Source organism: Neophocaena asiaeorientalis, unplaced genomic scaffold (assembly GCF_003031525.2).
Source record: "Neophocaena asiaeorientalis asiaeorientalis breed wild unplaced genomic scaffold, Neophocaena_asiaeorientalis_V1.1 scaffold309, whole genome shotgun sequence".
NCBI lineage: Eukaryota > Metazoa > Chordata > Mammalia > Artiodactyla > Phocoenidae > Neophocaena > Neophocaena asiaeorientalis.
The window spans coordinates 154,042-172,747 of record NW_020173199.1 but is presented as its reverse complement, the minus strand read 5'-3'; the positions used below and the strand labels follow the sequence as shown (position 1 = coordinate 172,747).

General features: G+C 38.4%; 2 protein-coding genes across 10 annotated transcripts in view; one reads left to right on the top strand and one right to left on the bottom strand.

The window, feature by feature from the left end:
• Positions 1-18,706, top strand: part of SYNPO2 (synaptopodin 2) — a 170,489-nt gene that overhangs the window by 34,167 nt on the left and 117,616 nt on the right. The window lies entirely within an intron of this gene.
• Positions 1-18,706, bottom strand: part of LOC112399506 (uncharacterized) — a 130,752-nt gene that overhangs the window by 41,378 nt on the left and 70,668 nt on the right. For 5 of the 7 annotated variants that reach the window (XM_024744712.1, XM_024744711.1, XM_024744713.1 and 2 more), the window contains exons 4-5: positions 6,573-6,640; positions 5,353-5,427 (exon numbers count right to left, since the gene is read on the bottom strand). In XM_024744712.1, coding sequence (XP_024600480.1) covers positions 5,353-5,427; positions 6,573-6,640 — 143 coding nt within the window. Of the gene's footprint in view, positions 1-5,352; positions 5,428-6,572; positions 6,641-16,217; positions 16,414-18,706 lie in introns of those variants that run through there. The other 2 variants (XR_003003242.1, XR_003003243.1) reach the window with 1 other exon arrangement.

Genomic DNA, 18,706 nt, shown 5'->3' with positions numbered 1-18,706 from the left:
AGCAGGTGTGGAGCAGAGGAGATGAGATTCCTGCCACAGATACTTTCTGCATTCAAAAAAAATCAAAATTTGACATTATTCAGATATTTACTCTTATTTTTCTAACTCATAGTGGCTCTTGGATTCTCTTTAATTTTACAGACAAGACATAAAACGTTGCAATCAGAAGAGACCCTAAAATTACCCTGGCCAATCCTGTACTCTTACAGATGAGGAAATTGAGGCGCAGAAAAGTAAAATGAATTGTTGAAAGCTATGCAACTGGGTAGTGTCTGAGCAGAACCTAGATTCAAGTGCCCTAACTCTCAGATAAGTATTTCTCCATTACCATGTTGCTTCCCAGAGCTTTCTTGAAATTGCACGAGAGAGACAGAGGTAGAGGGAGTGAGAGAGATAGAAGGAGAGACAGGGAAAGAGAAAGAGTGTCATGTCATTTATGTTTGAAAACATTAGCCCTCTGTGCTGGAAAAGTAGAATTGTCAAAAAAAAAAAAAAACTTTTACATTTTATACATTCTAGTAGTATAGCTGCAAGACAGGACTATATTATGTCTCTATGAATGTAGAGACTTGTATCTGCTTTATGATACATACTGGTGGCCATGCTGACCCAGGGTTGCTTTCAAGGATGTTATTCTAGAGCTTGTTTTTTCCTAAAAACGACCGAGGAGTTACAATCATCCAACTTTGGAAAATGATGGATGTTTAATGTTGCATAGATGACAGAGAGTTTGCAAAGGCTGTTGCTGCTATTGGTATCTAGTAGTTGCCTTAGTTTTACATATATACTCTATGGATATCATTTAAATTTTTGGAAAATTTAGCTGTGCCATCTATCTTGAAAAAAAGCATCCTACTTATTTGTGTTGTGCTGATATTCTACAGAAATTGGTCAGGAAATTATATTGATCTAGAAATATTCAACTACTTCTCCCCCATTTTTAATTTTATAATGCTCTGTGTTAAATATGTACATGGGTTGATTACGGAAGAGAAGAAAGTATTCTGTTATTAAAATAGCATTTGTGTTTGGACCTCATCCTGGGAGGAGGAGGGTGTGTGCTGGGTGCTCGGGCTCTGTAGAGGCCGGGCTGCCAGGCTCCTACGACAGGAGGTTTGCTAGGCAACCAGAATGAGCTTTCAAACCAGCCTGGATATTCCTGCCTGGCCTGCTGCCATCCTCCAAGAAGGCAAGTAGGCACAGTAAATTAGAACTGAACCATAATTGTTGATGTGTTACCCTGTAAGATGTGTTGATGTTTTATGGCAAGAGGTTTGTTCAGAACTAATCAGTCCATGTAGGGGTTTATTTGCTAATTGGTCAGGATCAAAACTTATAAAAAGCATTTGGAAAACAGTCATCTGTGATTATACTGCAGGAAAAAACCCTTATGATGAATCAGAAGCGTTGATGTTTGAGAAAGCTTGTCAACCTGCATATAAACTTGTGTGGGAAGAAATACAATTAAAATATGTCCTTCTATAGTAAATGAAAAAAAGCTTCTCCCAACAAGAAAAAACCAGATGGCATAGGTCTTATTAGGTCATAACTGATACTTTGAGACTTGAAAATCCAGACTAGGTCCAAAGGCATCCAAATGTGTGCAGTGACATTTCTTTAGAAAGATTAGACATTACTCAGAAAGTTTTAGGTCATCCCCACATAGATACAAAATGATGTTTTTTTCTTTAATCTTTCTTTCGTTTGTTCTTTTATTTTATAAATGTCTGGTGAAGAGGATTAGCCTAATCACCCTGGGATACTGTGAGGCAGTTTGCTTATGCTGTATTTTTGTATTTATATACTTATACATAAATACCTACATAGTAAAATGTAAACCAACTTCGAAAACCCTGGGTAATGAACTATTTCTTGTTCATGAACTAAACATTCCACAAAAATGTGCTCTTGTCCTACACTGTATTTGCCTGATTATATAGCACTGCTAATGTTGTAATAAAAACACTTGTTTAATTAACAGTTTTCCATAGAAGATTGTAAGCTCTGAGGAAGGAATCATGTCTATCTTATTCACTGCTTCTTTGCCAGCACTTAAGAAAGATCCTGATCCCTGGCCATATAAAGAAAAAAAAGTGAAAGGTAGAGATAAAGAGAAAGGAAAGAAGGAAGGGAGGAAGAATAGAAAGAATGAAAGAGGGGGAAAGAGGGAAGGATGGATGGGAAGAGAAAGGAGAGAGGAAGGGAAAGAAGAGAAAAAGAGAGAGCAGAAGCAAAAAATAAACCGGACATATATACAATGGAATATTACTCAGCCATAAAAAGAAACGAAATTGAGTTATTTGTAGTGAGATGGATGGACCTAGAGTCTGTCATACAGAGTGAAGTAAGTCAGAAAAAGAAAAACAAATACCATATGCTAACACATATATGTGGAATCTAAAAAAAAGGAAAATTGTTCTGAAGAACCTAGGACAGGAATAAAGACGTAGACTTAGAGAATGGACTTGAGGACAAGGGAAGGGGGAAGGGTAAGCTGGGACAAAGTGAGGAGTGGCATGGAAAAATAAATTTAAAAAGCCCGCACACTGCAATGAAGAGTAGGCCGCACTGGCTGCAACTAGAGAAAGCCCGCGCACAGCAACGAAGACCCAGTGCAGCCAAAAATAAATAAATAAATATTTAAAATAAATAAATAAAAATGCACAAGTACTTAAGTCAGAAAGAGAAAAACAAATACCGTATGCTAACACATATATATGGAATCTAAGAAAAAAAAGGTCATGAAGAACCTAGGGGTAAGACGAGAATAAAGACACAGACCTACTAGAGAATGGACTTGAGGATATGGGGAGGGGGAAGGGTAAGCTGTGACAAAGTGAGAGAGTGGCATGGACATATATACACTACCAAACATAAAATAGATAGCTAGTGGGAAGCAGCCGCATAGCACAGGGAGATCAGCTCGGTGGTTTGTGACCACCTAGAGGGGTGGGATAGGGAGGGTGGGAGGGAGGGAGACGCAAGAGGGAAGAGTTATGGGAACATATATATAATTGATTCAGCTTGTTATAAAGCAGAAACTAACACATCATTGTAAAGCAATTATACTCCAATATAGATGTTAAAAAAAAAAATCAAGAAGCCTGAAAAAAAAAAAAAACTGCACAAGTACTTTTTGGAACTTTCCATCATGCTTAACTTAATGAAAAACTATTTCAATTTTATAGTCTCTTTGGAAATAATTGAAGGGCTCTGTACACATACACACACAAAAATGAGGATTTGAAGAACTCATTCAGCTAAAGTGAGGGGCTGGATTCAAGAGGAAGAAATGAGGTATAAATTTTTCTATTAAAAATTAAAATCCAGGGCTTCCCTGGTGGCACAGTGGTTGGGAGTCTGCCTGCTAGTGCGGGGGACACGGGTTTGAGCCCTGGTCTGGGAGGATCCCACATGCCGCGGAGCAACTAGGCCCACAACTAGTGAACCTGCGCGTCTGGAGCCTGTGCTCCGCAACAAGAGAGGCCGCGATAGTGAGAGGCCCGTGCACCGCGATGAAGAGTGGCCCCCGCTTGCCACAACTAGAGAAAGCCCTCGCACAGAAACGAAGACCCAACACAGCAAAAATTAATTAATTAATTAATAAACTCCTACCCCCAACATCTTCTTTAAAAAAAATAAAATAAAATAAAATCCAGCTCTTCACTACTGGGAAAATATAACTAAATATATTTCTTTTTTTTCCTGCATTATTAGCCAAAACCAGATAAGAAATCCCTTGATTTTAGAGCTTTGAGAGGCATTTGATTTTCTAAAAGGACATTCTGAACTCTTTATGCTGATACAAATTTAAAGATGTAAACGACTCAGTTACTCATAAAATCTAAAAGCATTAATCCAAATTTTAAAAAGGTCCAAAGCATTGGCCAGTTTATATTTTTATGGCAAATAAAAAGTAGCATTCAACTGGCTTTGTTTTTCTGTATGCATCTATTCTTTTTTTTTTCTGCCAGTTTTTTTGAGATATAATTGACATATAGCATCGTACTGGTTTTAGGTGTACAACACTATGACTTGACACATGTATATATTGTGAAATGATCACCACAATAAGTTGAGTTAATATTCATCACCTCACAAAGTTATTTCTCTTGTGATGAGAACTTTTAAGATCCACTTTTGGGGCAACTTTCAAATATGTGATACAGTACTGTTAGCTATAGTCACCATACTGTATGTACATTATATCCCCAGAACTTAATCAACCGGCTTTATTTATTTTTTTAAACATCTTTATTGGAGTATAATTGCTTTACAATGGTGTGTTAGTTTCTGCTGCATAACAAAGTGAATCAGCTATACATATACATATATCCCTATATGCCCTCCCTCTTGTGTCTCCCTCTCACCCTCCCTATCCCACCCCTCTAGGTGGTCACAAAGCACCAAGCTGATCTCCCTGTGCTATGCGGCTGCTTCCCACTAGCTATCTATTTTACATTTGGTAGTGTATATATGTCCATGCCACTCTCTCACTTTGTCACAGCTTACCCTTCCCCCTCCCCATATCCTCAAGTTCATTCTCTAGTAGGTCTGTGTCTTTATTCTCGTCTTACCCCTAGGTTCTTCATGACCTTTTTTTTTTCTTAGATTCCATATATATGTGTTAGCATATGGTATTTGTTTTTCTCTTTCTGACTTAAGTACTTGTGCATTTTTATTTATTTATTTTAAATATTTATTTATTTATTTTTGGCTGCACTGGGTCTTCGTTGCTGTGCGCGGGCTTTCTCTAGTTGCAGCCAGTGCGGCCTACTCTTCATTGCAGTGTGCAGGCTTTTCATTGCAGTGGCTTCTCTTTGTTGTGGAGCACGGGCTCTAGGCACGCGGGCTTCAGTAGTTGTGGCTTGCCGGCTCTAGAGCACAGGCTCAATAGTTGTGGCGCATGGGCTTAGTTGCTCCGCAACATGTGGGATCCTCCTGGACCAGAGCTCAAACTTGTCCCCTACATTGGCAGGTGGATTCTTAATCGCTGCACCACCAGGGAAGTCCCTGTGCACTTTTAAAATATAAATGTATAGTGATTATCATAACTAATAAATTGATCTGGCTTAAGTCAGATTCCATTAATTAGAACCCTCAATCGATTTATCATGGATGTGTATATTTTGTTTCTGATTTATTTATTTTCTTCATTCTGCTCATAGAAGAAAAAGTCAAAGGACTAAGAAGGTAAATGGATGGTATTAATTTAGTAAACAAAAATTACCTCTTCAACGTTATATTGTTGGAATAGATATTTGTGATGATAATCCTTTAGATTAACGTTCATAATAATGACTCTATAATAATAATAGGACTGCAACTAAGAATTTAGAGAGAGGGACTTACCTGGCAATCCAGTGGTTAAGACTCTGTGCTCCCACTGCAGGGGGTGTGGGTTTCCTTGGTCGGGGAGCTAAGATCCTGCGTAATGCGTGGTGTGACCAGAAAAAAAAAATAGAATTTAGAGAGAACCTATTATGTATATAATATTGTATTAGGCACTCAGAAACAGTAAAGATGGGAGATGTATGTGATAACAATAATTAAACATTTATTAAGCATTTATCATTAACTAAGTGCAACACTAAAGCATTATCTGCATTATCTCATTTAATTCACACAGAAGTCCTATGAGGAAGATAATATGAATTTTTTCCCCCATTTTACACATCTAGAAACTACCAGAGAAAGCAAGTAAAACATCACATAGGTAATTTAACATAAATTTGATCCTGAGCTTTTCATCAGTTGTACTAGTCATCATATTTTAGTACTTTCTTATCTTCCCCATTGTTTCCTTCCTACCGCTGCTCTTAATTAAACTGTGTTGTGCATACTTCCATTAAAGCATTTATGTATTGTATGGGAATAATTTGCAGGTTTTTAAAAAAGTTTTCCCTTTCTTATTGGAACACAAGCTCCTTGAAGTCATGGTACAGACTTTTTCATATTTGTAGCATGGTGCCTGTCATCTAGTAGGAATTCAATAAATATTTGCTGAATAAATGAGTGGGTGTATCTGGGTCTATCATCTTTGTTAGATTATGACTGCCTTGAGGATAGGGAAATATCTGACTTGTGAATTCTTTACCCATAGTGATGACTCAAATTAATATTTTCTGAGTTGGATTAAGAGTTAAAATGAGTGCTATATTCAATAAACATTTTATTATTATAAAGATATTAAATTACAGCTATTAAGTCACATTACCTACGATATGAGAATACCATCACATCTTATGCAGGTGTTCAAAAGGATGGATATCATACCTTATAGGGTCTTCCAATTTTAAAAGAACATTGTTGGATTATTACAATAAATCTGAGAAATTAGGGATTCGTTAAGTAAGGAAATTGACTATCGGAAAGTTTGTGATTTGTCCGTATTCACAGAGCTTTCAGTAGCACAGCTGGGATGAGAACATAGGTCTTCTGACTATTAGTTTGGGTCCTTGCTATGATATTAAACTATTACACAGCTGACGTTTCAATGTATGAGAACTTTTAACTCCTCAAGTATTAGGTCATTAGGTTATTTTTGTTTTTAATATTTATTGAACACTTACAAAATGGTGGGCTCCTTTGTGAAAAATCGTATACATCTGTGCCATACTCCCAAGAAGCTTGACTCTCCCTAGAAAGAAGAAAAAAAGCAATCCTGTATTGAAATGAATTGATATCACTTATTTTCTCTATAATCTAAACCATATGAAGAATCCAGCTCTGCTGCATAGATCAGAAATAGCTGGGAGTAAGTGAGGCATACGAAATTATGTGAGCAAATCAGTGGGATCCCAGATTCTCAGAAACTACTAGTTCCACACCCAGTCCATTATTACCCACCTGTATACAATGGATCTTTTTCCATTCCTTTGGCTCACTGAATCAAGAGCTCTTTGGTTGGGATTGCCAACAAAGGCCTCAGGCTTTTATGGAATGCCTACTGTAGGGCCAGCCTTATACATAATTTAAAAATCAGCAAATATTTGTTTATTTCCTGGGTGAAAACTCCTTACTACATCAGTCATTAATTTGAATTCTGCAAATAACAGGTTTTTGGGTTTTTTTCTGAATTAAACACTTCTGACTGCTCAAAATTTCAACATGTTTTTTAAACCACTCTGTTCCTATTACCTATTTTGGAAGGTGTGAATCTAGCACAGCGAAGCATAAGCAGTGTGCCAGCTGCTATAAATCTTTTGACTTCGTGGCTATCCACAGCCTTGTAATCTCTTTCCTCAGCAGGTATCTTCTTCTGAGCAAAACGATATAGTTTCCAAACAGACTTCTAAGAATGTGCTTTCAACTATTTATAAGAGTTTTCACTTCAAAGATCCCATGATGTTCGAAAATAGATGACAGTGTTTTCGCTGACCTACCTGTATTCTGAGATAGAGGCAGCACTGACCCCACAAAGAATAAGGCAGTACTTAGTGTGGGATTCAAAGGAAGATTCTAGTTTAGGAAAAGAAAGGCTCTGAAAAGCTTCCTGTCCCTGCCTTCAGAAATGTAACAGAGTTTTGAGCTTGTATCTGACTGGTTATTGTTAATAAAATAAGAAATTTTATCCTATGAAAGCAAGCATCTTGAAGCAATTGATCTTCTGCCAGTTATAAAATGTAAACTTTAGTCAACAAATAGCTAGATTTCATGCACTATCGATATTCAATTACTTTTTCCTGGCTCAATAGAACCCTTCATGGGAAGTGAGCTAGGATTAGGATTAGGTAGGGATCCTAACCTAGTTAGGATTAGTGCTTGCCATGAAACGGTGTTTTTTGTGTCAACATTAAGTTGCAGTATGAGAACACCTGTGTAAGAATTTGCTTTCTGCAATTTAAAACCTGAAATGTTAAATCACCATTGTTAATGAGAGTAATACACAGGCAGGCCCTTGGTAGTTCACTGGCATTATCATCGGAACAAATATCCATCTTTCTGGACTGTCCCTTACAAATTTTCCAAGGATAGTGTTATGTGAGCTCTGCATCATTTCTCACATCTCTGTGTTTGGCTGTAGGAGTCTTGTCCATGAGTGATGTATAATATGCTCCACCCTGAAAATCTGCAATTTTATTTTTAAACCAGCACTTGCTAAATCTAAGAGGAACACTGAGTAAAAGAACATAAAAATAATTTTCGAGGGAAAGAGACAAGTGAAAAACACTTCTTTATCTCAACACTGAAAAGGAAAATAAATTTTGGAGTTTTTTGGAATTCTTTGAATTCAAACTAAAGGGAAAGCTTGCCTTCCTTTACCAATATGCTGGCAAAACAATATTTTTTATAGGTTTCCAGAGTTGGAATCTATCAAGTTCAATAGAAGAGGAACAAGGTAGAACCTTTAAGCAGTGTTATTTAGGGTAGTGCATCATGGACTTTTCATTGTGATGCCACACATTGGAAATGAAAATATTTCTATTGCATTTTGGGTGAACAGACAACGTTGCTCCTGGCCAGAGGCTTCTGATATGGGGTCTTGGTCTACCTGGGCCCTGTACAGCTGCCCTGAGGATTGAAGGAAAAAATCAGTAACTCAACACATTAATGGGCCACAAACCAGCAGCTGGGAAGCAAGGTTGATTGATGCTAATATCTGGCTTTAGTGCATGTCTGTGGCTTCAATTTTCATTTTTCAATTTACATATAGGCACAGGAGTAAATGATGATAAAATCTGAACCCCAATGAGGATGACTTGTTGATGTGGATCAAAAACCAAATCCTATAGAATCAAAATATGAAAGGTTGGAAAACAGCATGCAAAACAGTTTAAGGTCCTTACAGTTCTAAGTGTTGAGAAGTTATCAAAACTTTAAGCAAATTAAGAAATTAGTTAAGCATTTATTATCATCAATTCACAAGGTCATTAACCCCGTAGGATGTCTAAATTGATTGTAACTACTTTTTTACATTGACAGTAGCCCTGCAAGGAGGAAGAAGGATTAAGTTTAGGCAAATAGGTTAAAATTTTTTCGGGGGCTTCTCTGGTGGCAGTGCTTAAGAATCCACCTGCCAATGCAGGGGACATGGGTTCGAGCCCTGGTCTGCGAAGATCCCACATGCCGCGGAGCAACTAAGCCCATGTGCCACAACTACTGAGCCCGTGTGCCTAGAGCCCGTGGTCCACAACAAGAGAATGAGAAGCCCGCGCACCGCAACGAAGAGTAGCCCCCACTCGCCGCAACTAGAGAAAGCCGGTGCACAGCAACGAAGACCCAACGCAACGAAAAATAAAAAATAAATTAAAAAAAAAGTTTTCTGTAAAACTGCTTTAGATCTGTTTTAAATCTTTAGTAAATTTTTAGTTGCAGTGTTGTTTAACATGGTTTGTTCTGAAAGAGATACAGATTTTGAAGCCAGATTTTGACAAAAATTGAGTTTATGTGATTCAGACATTAGTATTAAGAGATCTCGGGACTTCCCTGGTGGCACAGTGGATAAGACTCCGTGCTCCCAATGCAGGGGGCCCGGGTTCGATCCCTGGTTAGGGAACTAGATCCCACATGCATGCCGCACCTAAGAGTTCACATGCCACAACTAAGGAGCCCGCCTGCCGCAACTAAGACCTGGTACAACAACAACAACAACAAAAAAAAACCCACAGAGATCTCTTGGTTGTTCAGTGGATCCCTGGATGCAAAATACAGCTGGTCTCTTTTTTACTTTCTGAGAATGGATGACTTTACACATATTTGGATAAGAATCAGAGTTAGGAATCATTTGTTTGCATGTGTAGAAAACACACTCAAACTGCTTAAACCAAAAAGAAACTTCATTGGCTCATATAATTGAAAAGTCCACTGGGAGAAGCAGCTTTAGGCATGGCTTGATCTGCTGGTGTCCACAACTTGACCAGGTTCAGGTTCTTCTCTCTTCAGTTCTTTGCTTGGTTTCTTTGTTAACTTCATTCTAGGCAAGACCTCCCCTTGTGGTCCTAAGATGACGAGCAGTTATTGCAGAGACTACATGCTTCCTATCCATAGCTGATAGGAATAAAGCATATTTGTCCCAGAATTCCCAAGAAATCAGGCTGGATTAAGTCACACGCTCACCCCTGACCCAATCACTGTGGCCAGAGAAGTGGAATGCACTAATTACTTAGCGTAGCTTCAAATTCCTCCCTCGTAATCCCCAATGTGATGCCAATGAACTACCTAAATCACCAAATAGGAATTTGTGACTGTTAGAATGGTGAAAATGGAGGCTGAAGACATAATCAGTTACATGAAGAAGCTTAGAAATAGAAGGAGACTTTAGAATCTTTAACCAAACTTTCTGATCTAGCCAAACAACCAATTTAGCCAAACAAACTGACCAAACTTCACAAAACATTAATGCAAAAAATAGTCATTTAGTCTCTGCAGGTACCACTTGTGACAGTGAGCCACCATAGCCTGTGTGACTTCTGAACAGTTCTACTGGGAAAGGCCTTCTTTACATTGAGCATAAATTTGCTTCCCTTTCCTTTGTGCTTTATCCATTGAACCCTGTTTTACCGCTGTGGCCACAAAGAGTAAATTAAATTCTTCTTTCATATTACAGGCTTTCTAATATATATTAAAGTAGTTAAAATAGTCATCCTTAGTCTTTCTTTTCTAGGCTCATCATCTGTTATTGACGTTGAAGGAGTTAAAACACCCTCATTCTTTTGGCTTCTCTTCTTTGTATGAATTCTGGCTAGTCAATTCCATACTCAGACACACAGTTCCATACACTGACAGAGAGACTCCCCATGTGGCCATTGGGAAGTGGTTTATTGCATACGTATAAAGATACTGAGGAAAAGAAGAATAAATCTTGTAGAGAGTCACTTTAATAGCAGTCTGTAGAATCAGTCTCAGAACTGATTACCTAAACTGAAATATCCACAGCCAGAATGTGAGCAAAAAGTATGGTTCGGAACATGATTTCTCTAATCTCTAACCATTAATATTGGGCTTAATTACTTATTTTGTTGTTGTAGGCTTGACTTTTAATTATTTTAATGTTATGAATTATTAGTATTTTAACAAATAAGTGCCTAGTAATAGTATTTATTAATATATATTGATTTTGTGATTTACTTTATATATATATATTTTATATTTATATAAAATAGTATATGTATAATATATACTATTTTGTTTTCAAAGATAATTCTTTTTATTTTCCCATAAAAATGAATGAGAAAATATTACATCAACATACTTGGTCAGATCCTATTTGTCATTTGAACTGTGAGTTCTGTCCTAACTGTAAATGTTCTCCAGCAGGGTAACAACTTCCCAGGATCTACAACTTGACACATTTGTAAGGGAAATTGGAGAGACGATCCCCCAGCTGTTCCTTAGGGGTAGGCAGCTTTCTCCCACCTCTTTGTCCATCTCTCACACCCAGAAACACTGAGGAAATTTAGTTACACTTACAACCTAATACCACTAAGCAATACTGTTAAGTCCGTGATCTCCCTCTCTTCTCCCTTTCAGGAAATATTTGCCCTGGTATTAACTCTGAAAAGGGCTGGTCCCCATCAGACACAGGAGAAGTAGAAAGGAGTTGAACATTGAGCTAAGGAAAGCCTCTGATGAGGTTTCTGGAACTCCTCCCTTTTCAACCAATCCACCACCAGGTCTTGTAAATCTACTTCTACCTATACCCCAAGCACACTGTCTTTCTTCCAGCTTCACTGCCACCACCAGTTCAAGCAGCATCATCAGCTACTTGAGACTCCTGCAATGTTCTCCGAACTTCTCTCTTCCCATCCTCCAGTCCATTTTCCAAGCAGCAGACAGAGGACTTTCAACTGCAAATAGGATCATTCTTCTTTTTACTCAAAACTCTTCCATTTTCACCGCACTCAGGATGAATACAAAATTCCTCACATGGTCTGCAAGGCCTGCCTACATGTCCAAGCCTATCTCCCTCCATTCTCTCAGTTACTACCTTTCAGATATACTCTTTTTCTTTTAGTTTTGTTAGTGGAATCAGCTCTTTTTCACCTTGGGGTCTTTCCCTATGTTCCCTATGCTGCTTGGAGCACTCCCCATCTCTTTGCCTGGCTAATTCCTACTAACCATTACCTCTCAGCCCAAGGATCATTTACTCTCCATTCTTCCCAGATAGCCCAATTTTGGACCCCATTCTGTATTCTGTAAAAGCATTCTCTACTTTTCTTTCAGAGCACCTATATGTGTCTAGTGGTCCACCCTTACCCTTGGTTTCGCTTTCCTCAGTTTCAATGGCCAGTGGCCAACCTCGGTCTGAAAATATTAAATGGAAAATTCCAGAACTAAGCAATTCATAAGTTTTAAATTGCACACCACTCTGAGTAGCATGATGAAATCTCACGCCGTCCCAATCCATCCTCCTGCCCCCTATCCCCATCCCCAACCGCTGACATCCTCTGCTCCTGACATGTGACCATCGACAGCGTCATGGCTCTATGACCCAGGATCACCTGAAGCAGCTGACCCTCCTTCTGAGGTACTGTTGGAAGACAAATAGTAGCCTAACACTATGACACAGTGCCTACGTCACTCACCTCACTTCCTCTCATAACGCAGGCATTTTATCATCTCATGTCATCACAAGAAGACAGGTGAATACAGCACAATAAGATATTTAGAGAGAGACCACATTCACATAACTTCTATTACACTATAATCGTTCTGCCTTATTGTCAGTTATTGTTATTAATCTCTTACTGTGCCTAATTTATATGTTAAACCTTATCATAGCTAAGTATGTATAGGAAAAAACATAGTACATATAGGGCCCAGTACTATCTGTGGTTTCAGGTGTCTACTGGGAGTCTTGGAATGTACCCTCCCTTGGATAAGAGCGGGGGCTCTCTGTACCATTTGAGTGTTTGAAGTCCACCTTGACCAGTAGACCACACACTGCAGGAGGAGTGGGTTGGCTCACTACTGGATCTCCAGGGTGTGGTCAGACTGACAGGGTTTGAATCCTTGTACCCTCACTTGGCAGCTGTGGGGCTTTGAATACTCAGTCTCAGTTTCTCCAATAGAAAAAATAATATTTTATTACAGGATAACCTTTTTTGTAGGGTTGTTGCAAGGATCAAATCAGAAAACGTCAAGTGTTAAATGGAGTGCCAGGCACATAACAGGTGTTCAATTTATACTGGTTATTAGTATATTATCATTGCTTTTAGGATATGTTTACCGTAACTGTTTCTTGAATAATTCTAAATAGTCTCTAGAAAAGTTATTGTTATCCAAGTTAGAACAGCACTTTAAAAACGTGTTTTTCACTGATAGCCTCACTGCGTTTCTCCCTAAAAGTTGTTTTTAATTGTCAAATATTTCAATGTAGCCAAGCTAATATATAGTTTAATCTCTGCTTCAGAGGCTGTCTTAGAATATGTTGCATTTATTGATTTGTTATATATGTACATATATATATATATACATATATATATATATATATATATATATACACACACACTTACTTTCAGATGCTTTGAAAAATAATCCACCATTACTTTTTATCTTTTCCCCTGATATTTCTGAGTTAAATGTATTTTAAACACAGGACAAACTGGCTGGGCCTCTTGACAAAGACATTTTGTTTTTATAAACTTCAACTTTGAAGAATAAGGATATCTTTTCCTTTTTCCTCTCTGTCTGGAAGGAAAGGAAAAAGGGACTTTTTTCCTTTTTGATGGGATTTCCACGGGGGGAGCTTTTCGTACCTTTAGCAGGGTCTATACAGTGAAAATACTGCTCTGTGTAAACGGATTATGACAGCGTACAGATTTTTCACTGTCAAGCACCTTTGGGTAAATGTTTATTTGAAATGAGGCACAGCATTTAAAATAGCCCTGAAGAAGCTGCACACTCTCCTTGACAACAACAACAAAGTTTGTGTATTAACAGTTGGCTTAACAGTGTCTGGCCTAGAGAAATAAAGACGAAAATATACTTCGGCCCTGTAATATTTATAGCATTGCCAGTTTAACCATTGTGCCCTATTTAGGAATATTTTTTGAGTGAGCTTTATATTAATGCCTAAGAACACAGTCATAAGTTGGTGGCAGGGAAGCTCATGCAGCAGAATACATGTTTGTGCCGTGCCATGGAGGACGGAGAGGGAACTCACACTGTAAAAATCCCCCTTGATTCTTATACCCACTGACATAGAGGACATTGATATCAATGGGGTTGCCGCTTGGAAATGGGTTGCCGCTTGGAAATGCTGTGTCATGCTTTACATGCTTTTGTAAGAAACATCGCCTTTATGAGTTTATAAATGAGAAAGGCAAAGATTCCATTTTGTCATTCTGAGTAATGCATTTCCACATATGGCAGCAACTTGTTTATATGGCTTTCCCACTGTTAGAGAGTGAGCTACCCCAGATAATGCACATATTCCAGATATCTGGAAGCTCAGCTAAGATGCATCATCTTTTACACTTTGAATCTTTCTAACTTTCATATAATCATTGCTCTAAAAGCTAAGAACTAAAAATAATTGCCATTGTACAATAAATCTATTAGAAGTTTACATATCCTCTCTTGATTTACTTAATAGAGTCCTGCCTGTTGCAACAGCCTCGTTGGAGACTCCATGTTCTCACAAGAGCATCAGTTTCCAAATTGTATTGTGTTAAAATTTGTGAACACGTTGGCATTTATACCAAAGAATGCTAGACTGCCACGTACAAAGCCTTTTTAGTTTCTTCTCTTTCACTGTTTAGCTTTCGGTGCCCTGTCAGTGTGTGTGAGTGTATCTCTAGTTCCATCGCCACTCCCTTGTTTGTTTCTAATTGCCTGTGGATTAGAAAACATTATTAGAATTATTTCCAAAATAATAGTAAATTGGTTTTAAGTGATTATTGAAAAAACTGTCCTATGACTCAAGCATGAGAACTTACATTTTTTCATTTATTCAACAAATACAAGTTGAATGCCTCCTCTGTGCGTGTTATTGGACTGAGGGCAGCTTCTGTTCATTCCCAGTCACCAGCTTCATTCAGGACACTATCAGTCTTTTCCTATATTGCTTCAAAACCTACTATCTGGTCTCTGCCCCCAAAAAGCAGCTAGAAGGATTAAACAGAGTAAATCCTGTTACTTACCTGATGTAAATACTTAAGATTTCTGGTTGCCTCCCAGATGAACACTCTGAGTGAATCTGCACTTCTACTCTCATTGCAACTTGGTCACACCTGGCCATTTATATATTCTTTTCTCCCTGCATGAAATGTATTCCCCATGTAGTCACCTTACTAATTCTGTCCTTCCTCAGGGAAGCTTTTCTTGTCCCCTTGACTAGAATAAGGTAACCTTTGTATGTGCCAATCTCAATGACTATAGCTGTAGGATTTAAAACTTTAGAGGTGACTGAGCGACAACATAGAGAGGTTAATGCCTTTGAAAGAAGATCTTTATTCCTTACACTTTCAGAGAGGAGGGTATGTATTGTGCCCTGCAGGGCCACATGGGGAAGCACCAGTGTCAGTCGGGATGTAGAAAGGAATGAGGGGAAAGCACAGGTCACAGTCTTTATTGTGTTTTCCATGGGAAGGCAAAGCAGGGTGGGAAAACAGTTTAGGGTTGGCTAGTTTGAATAATTCCAGCAGGGTTTGGGGCATAAGGGCGGTCCTAGTTGTCTGGCACCTGCATTGATTTAGGGCACAGGAAGTATTGGCTTGGTGGGTGAGGGTTAGATAACAAAGATGGTTGGGGGTATAGAGTCAGGATTGGTTTATTTGCATATGAAAGGAGTGCCCTCAGGCATGTTGTTTATCATTTTAGGAATTAACTAGCTCTGGGAGGGGCAATGTCTCTCCAGCCAGAAATCCTCCCCACTCCACCAATATGTCAAAATATCATAAAATATAGACAATAAAAAACATGATTAATACACTACCCTGTCACCTACTGTGGGATGGTACATATCTCACTGTGTTGCTTACATCTCCCAAACTTGCTAAATTGTAGGCTTCTTGAGAGCAGAGATCTTGTCTGTCTTGTTCACTACTGTAGCCCCATTGCCCAGGGTAGTGTCTCTTGCTTGGCAGATGCCCAGTAAATATTAGTGGAATGAAAAAAAAAATGAATGGACACCTTTCTATCTGGCATATGTGGTTAGTGTTTCACCTGGAAAGCATAGCATTTTTTTCCAGATACAGATTTTGTTATATCAATCAACTAAGTAAAAAATATTTTTATTTGGTTTAAATGTGAGGGTTTTACTTCTGTCATACCTCTTATTTCACTTGTCACTGTTCATTTATTGTCCGTACTCCTGGCGCTCCAAGAGGTTGGGTTCCTTGTTCCCCACATGTAGGAAACCCCAGCATTTAGCAGTGTCTCCATTAAAATCACTCAATTGTGCTCCAGCAATTAAAAGTATTTTACTTCCTACATTGTTGTTTTCACATAGAAAATCCATTAAATGCTCTGAAACAGAAAATAAATAAATAAATATGAGGCTTGTTTTTTTTTTCCTTTCCAACCAAGTAAAGTTTAATTTGGCTCCGCATAATGTGTATGATTTACAACTCTATAAAGAGACCAACACATCTCTATGTTCCTTGCGTTAGCCAGTGGTTCTTTACCAGGGGCAATTTTGCCTTGTGGGGGGACATTCCGCAATGTCTGGAGACGTTTTTGGTTCTCACAGCTGGCATCTAGCTGATAGAGTCCAGGGATGTTGCTATATATCCTATAATACACAGAACAGTCCCCTGCAACAGACAGTTACCCAATCTAAAATGTCAATAGTGCTGACATTGAAAAACCTTCTGTTAGAGGGTGATGTGTTTGACCGGTTTACCTAAAAACACCTCACACGTCCAACCATGTTCCCCGACTTCTCCACGAAGCAATACAAGCTAAGTAGCTGATATCTTAGAGGTAAAGACAGCAGGCCTGAGCGGAAAAGTAATTTTTAGAGGAGGACACATGGCAAGCTGCAAGAGAGGGGTTCAGTATTTCAGCAGACACCATGAAAGGAAATCTAAGTGGATTGATACATAGCATGGTGACATTGAGGTCTGGGCTTAAAATGAACACTGAAATTATAGGCTTTTTAACTGACAGTTAAAAGGTATGACTTTAAGTTAACATAAGTCATGTGGGGGGAAAGGAACAATCATATAGAGCTTGTAATTCCAAAATTGCTCTCTTTAAAACTGGAGTTGTCTTCTTAAGCTTAACATGCTGCCATTGATCAAAGCAATGCTGTCACATCTTTTTGGGATGGTCTTCAGGGCTTGTGTCATGCTCTTTTGAATAACATCAGAAGTTGCAAGCATTGCCCTTTTAGGCAGGAATTTGCTTTGGGGGGAAAAATATCAAGTTATTTGGACCTATATATGATGAATAAGGAAAATCATCCTTGCTCCTAATACCATGTTCATAAAAATTGAGGACAGGCTATAAACTATATGAATCTGACTTTAAAGGCAATTCTAAAAAGGAGTTTTAGAAATGTCTTGAGCTAAGTCATTGTCATTGGAGTATAACCTCTCAGGATGACCATTTTCAGGAGAAATGCTCATATTGAGGTATGAGTGCTAGCAAAACATTACTTGATATTCATATTGATTTCAGTGCCACAAATATATATGGAAATAATGCCAGGTTTGCACACAACTAAATTTCTGTCAGCATGAGAATGTTTAGGACAGGTCTTATAGTGCTTTTTATATGTAAAAGTTTAAATGTTTTCTTTTCCCCAGTTTTATTGAGATATAATTGACATATATAATTGTATTCATTTAAAGTGTACAAGATAATGATTTGATATATGTGGATATTGCAAATGATCACCACAGTAAGTTTAGTTAACATCCATCACCTCACATAGTTACAACTCTTTTTCCTTGTGATGAGAACTTTTAAGGTCTACTCTTCTGGCACTTTTAAATATACAATATGGGGACTTCCCTGGTGGCACAGTGGTTAAGAATCCGCCTGCCAATGCAGGGGACACGGGTTCGAGCCCTGGTCCGGGAAGATCCCACATGCCGCGGAGCAACTAAGCCCGTGAGCCACAGCTATTGAGCCTGCACTCTAGAGCCCACGTGCCATAACTGCTGAGGCTGCGTGCCACAACTACTGAAGTCTGCGTGCCTAGAGCCCGTGCTCTGCAACAAGAGAAGCCACCGCAATGAGAAGCCCGCGCACTGCAACAAAGAGTAGCCCCTGCTCGCCGCAACTAGAGAAAGCCCACGTGCATCAACGAAGACCCAACGCAGCCAAATATAAAATAAAATAAAATACTAATAAATAATAAATAAATAGATAATTTAAATATATATATATACAATATGGTGTTGTTAACTATAGTCACCATACTGTACATTACATCCCCAGAACTTATTAATCTTATAACTGAAAGTTTGTACTTCAGTACACATCATCCATTTTCTGCACCCAACCCCCCACCTCTAACAACCACCAATCTGTTCTCTGTTAAAGTTTAATTTTTAAGTTGTGATACCACACATACTTCAAAATCTGGGAATTTCTACTTTAGGCAAGGAGGTATTTAAGCTTTTTCCTCAGATGTCAACTTTACTTTGGCCACATAGACCTAATTTAGGATGGCTTTTCAACATCAAATCAAGTGCCTGTCTAGTGTACATGAGATAAGTTAGTGTTATAGAAGAAGAATTGATAAAACTACAAGTCTACTCCTAGTAGAATAGCAATGCATCACAGTTTGCCAGGGAGAGACCTGATTTTA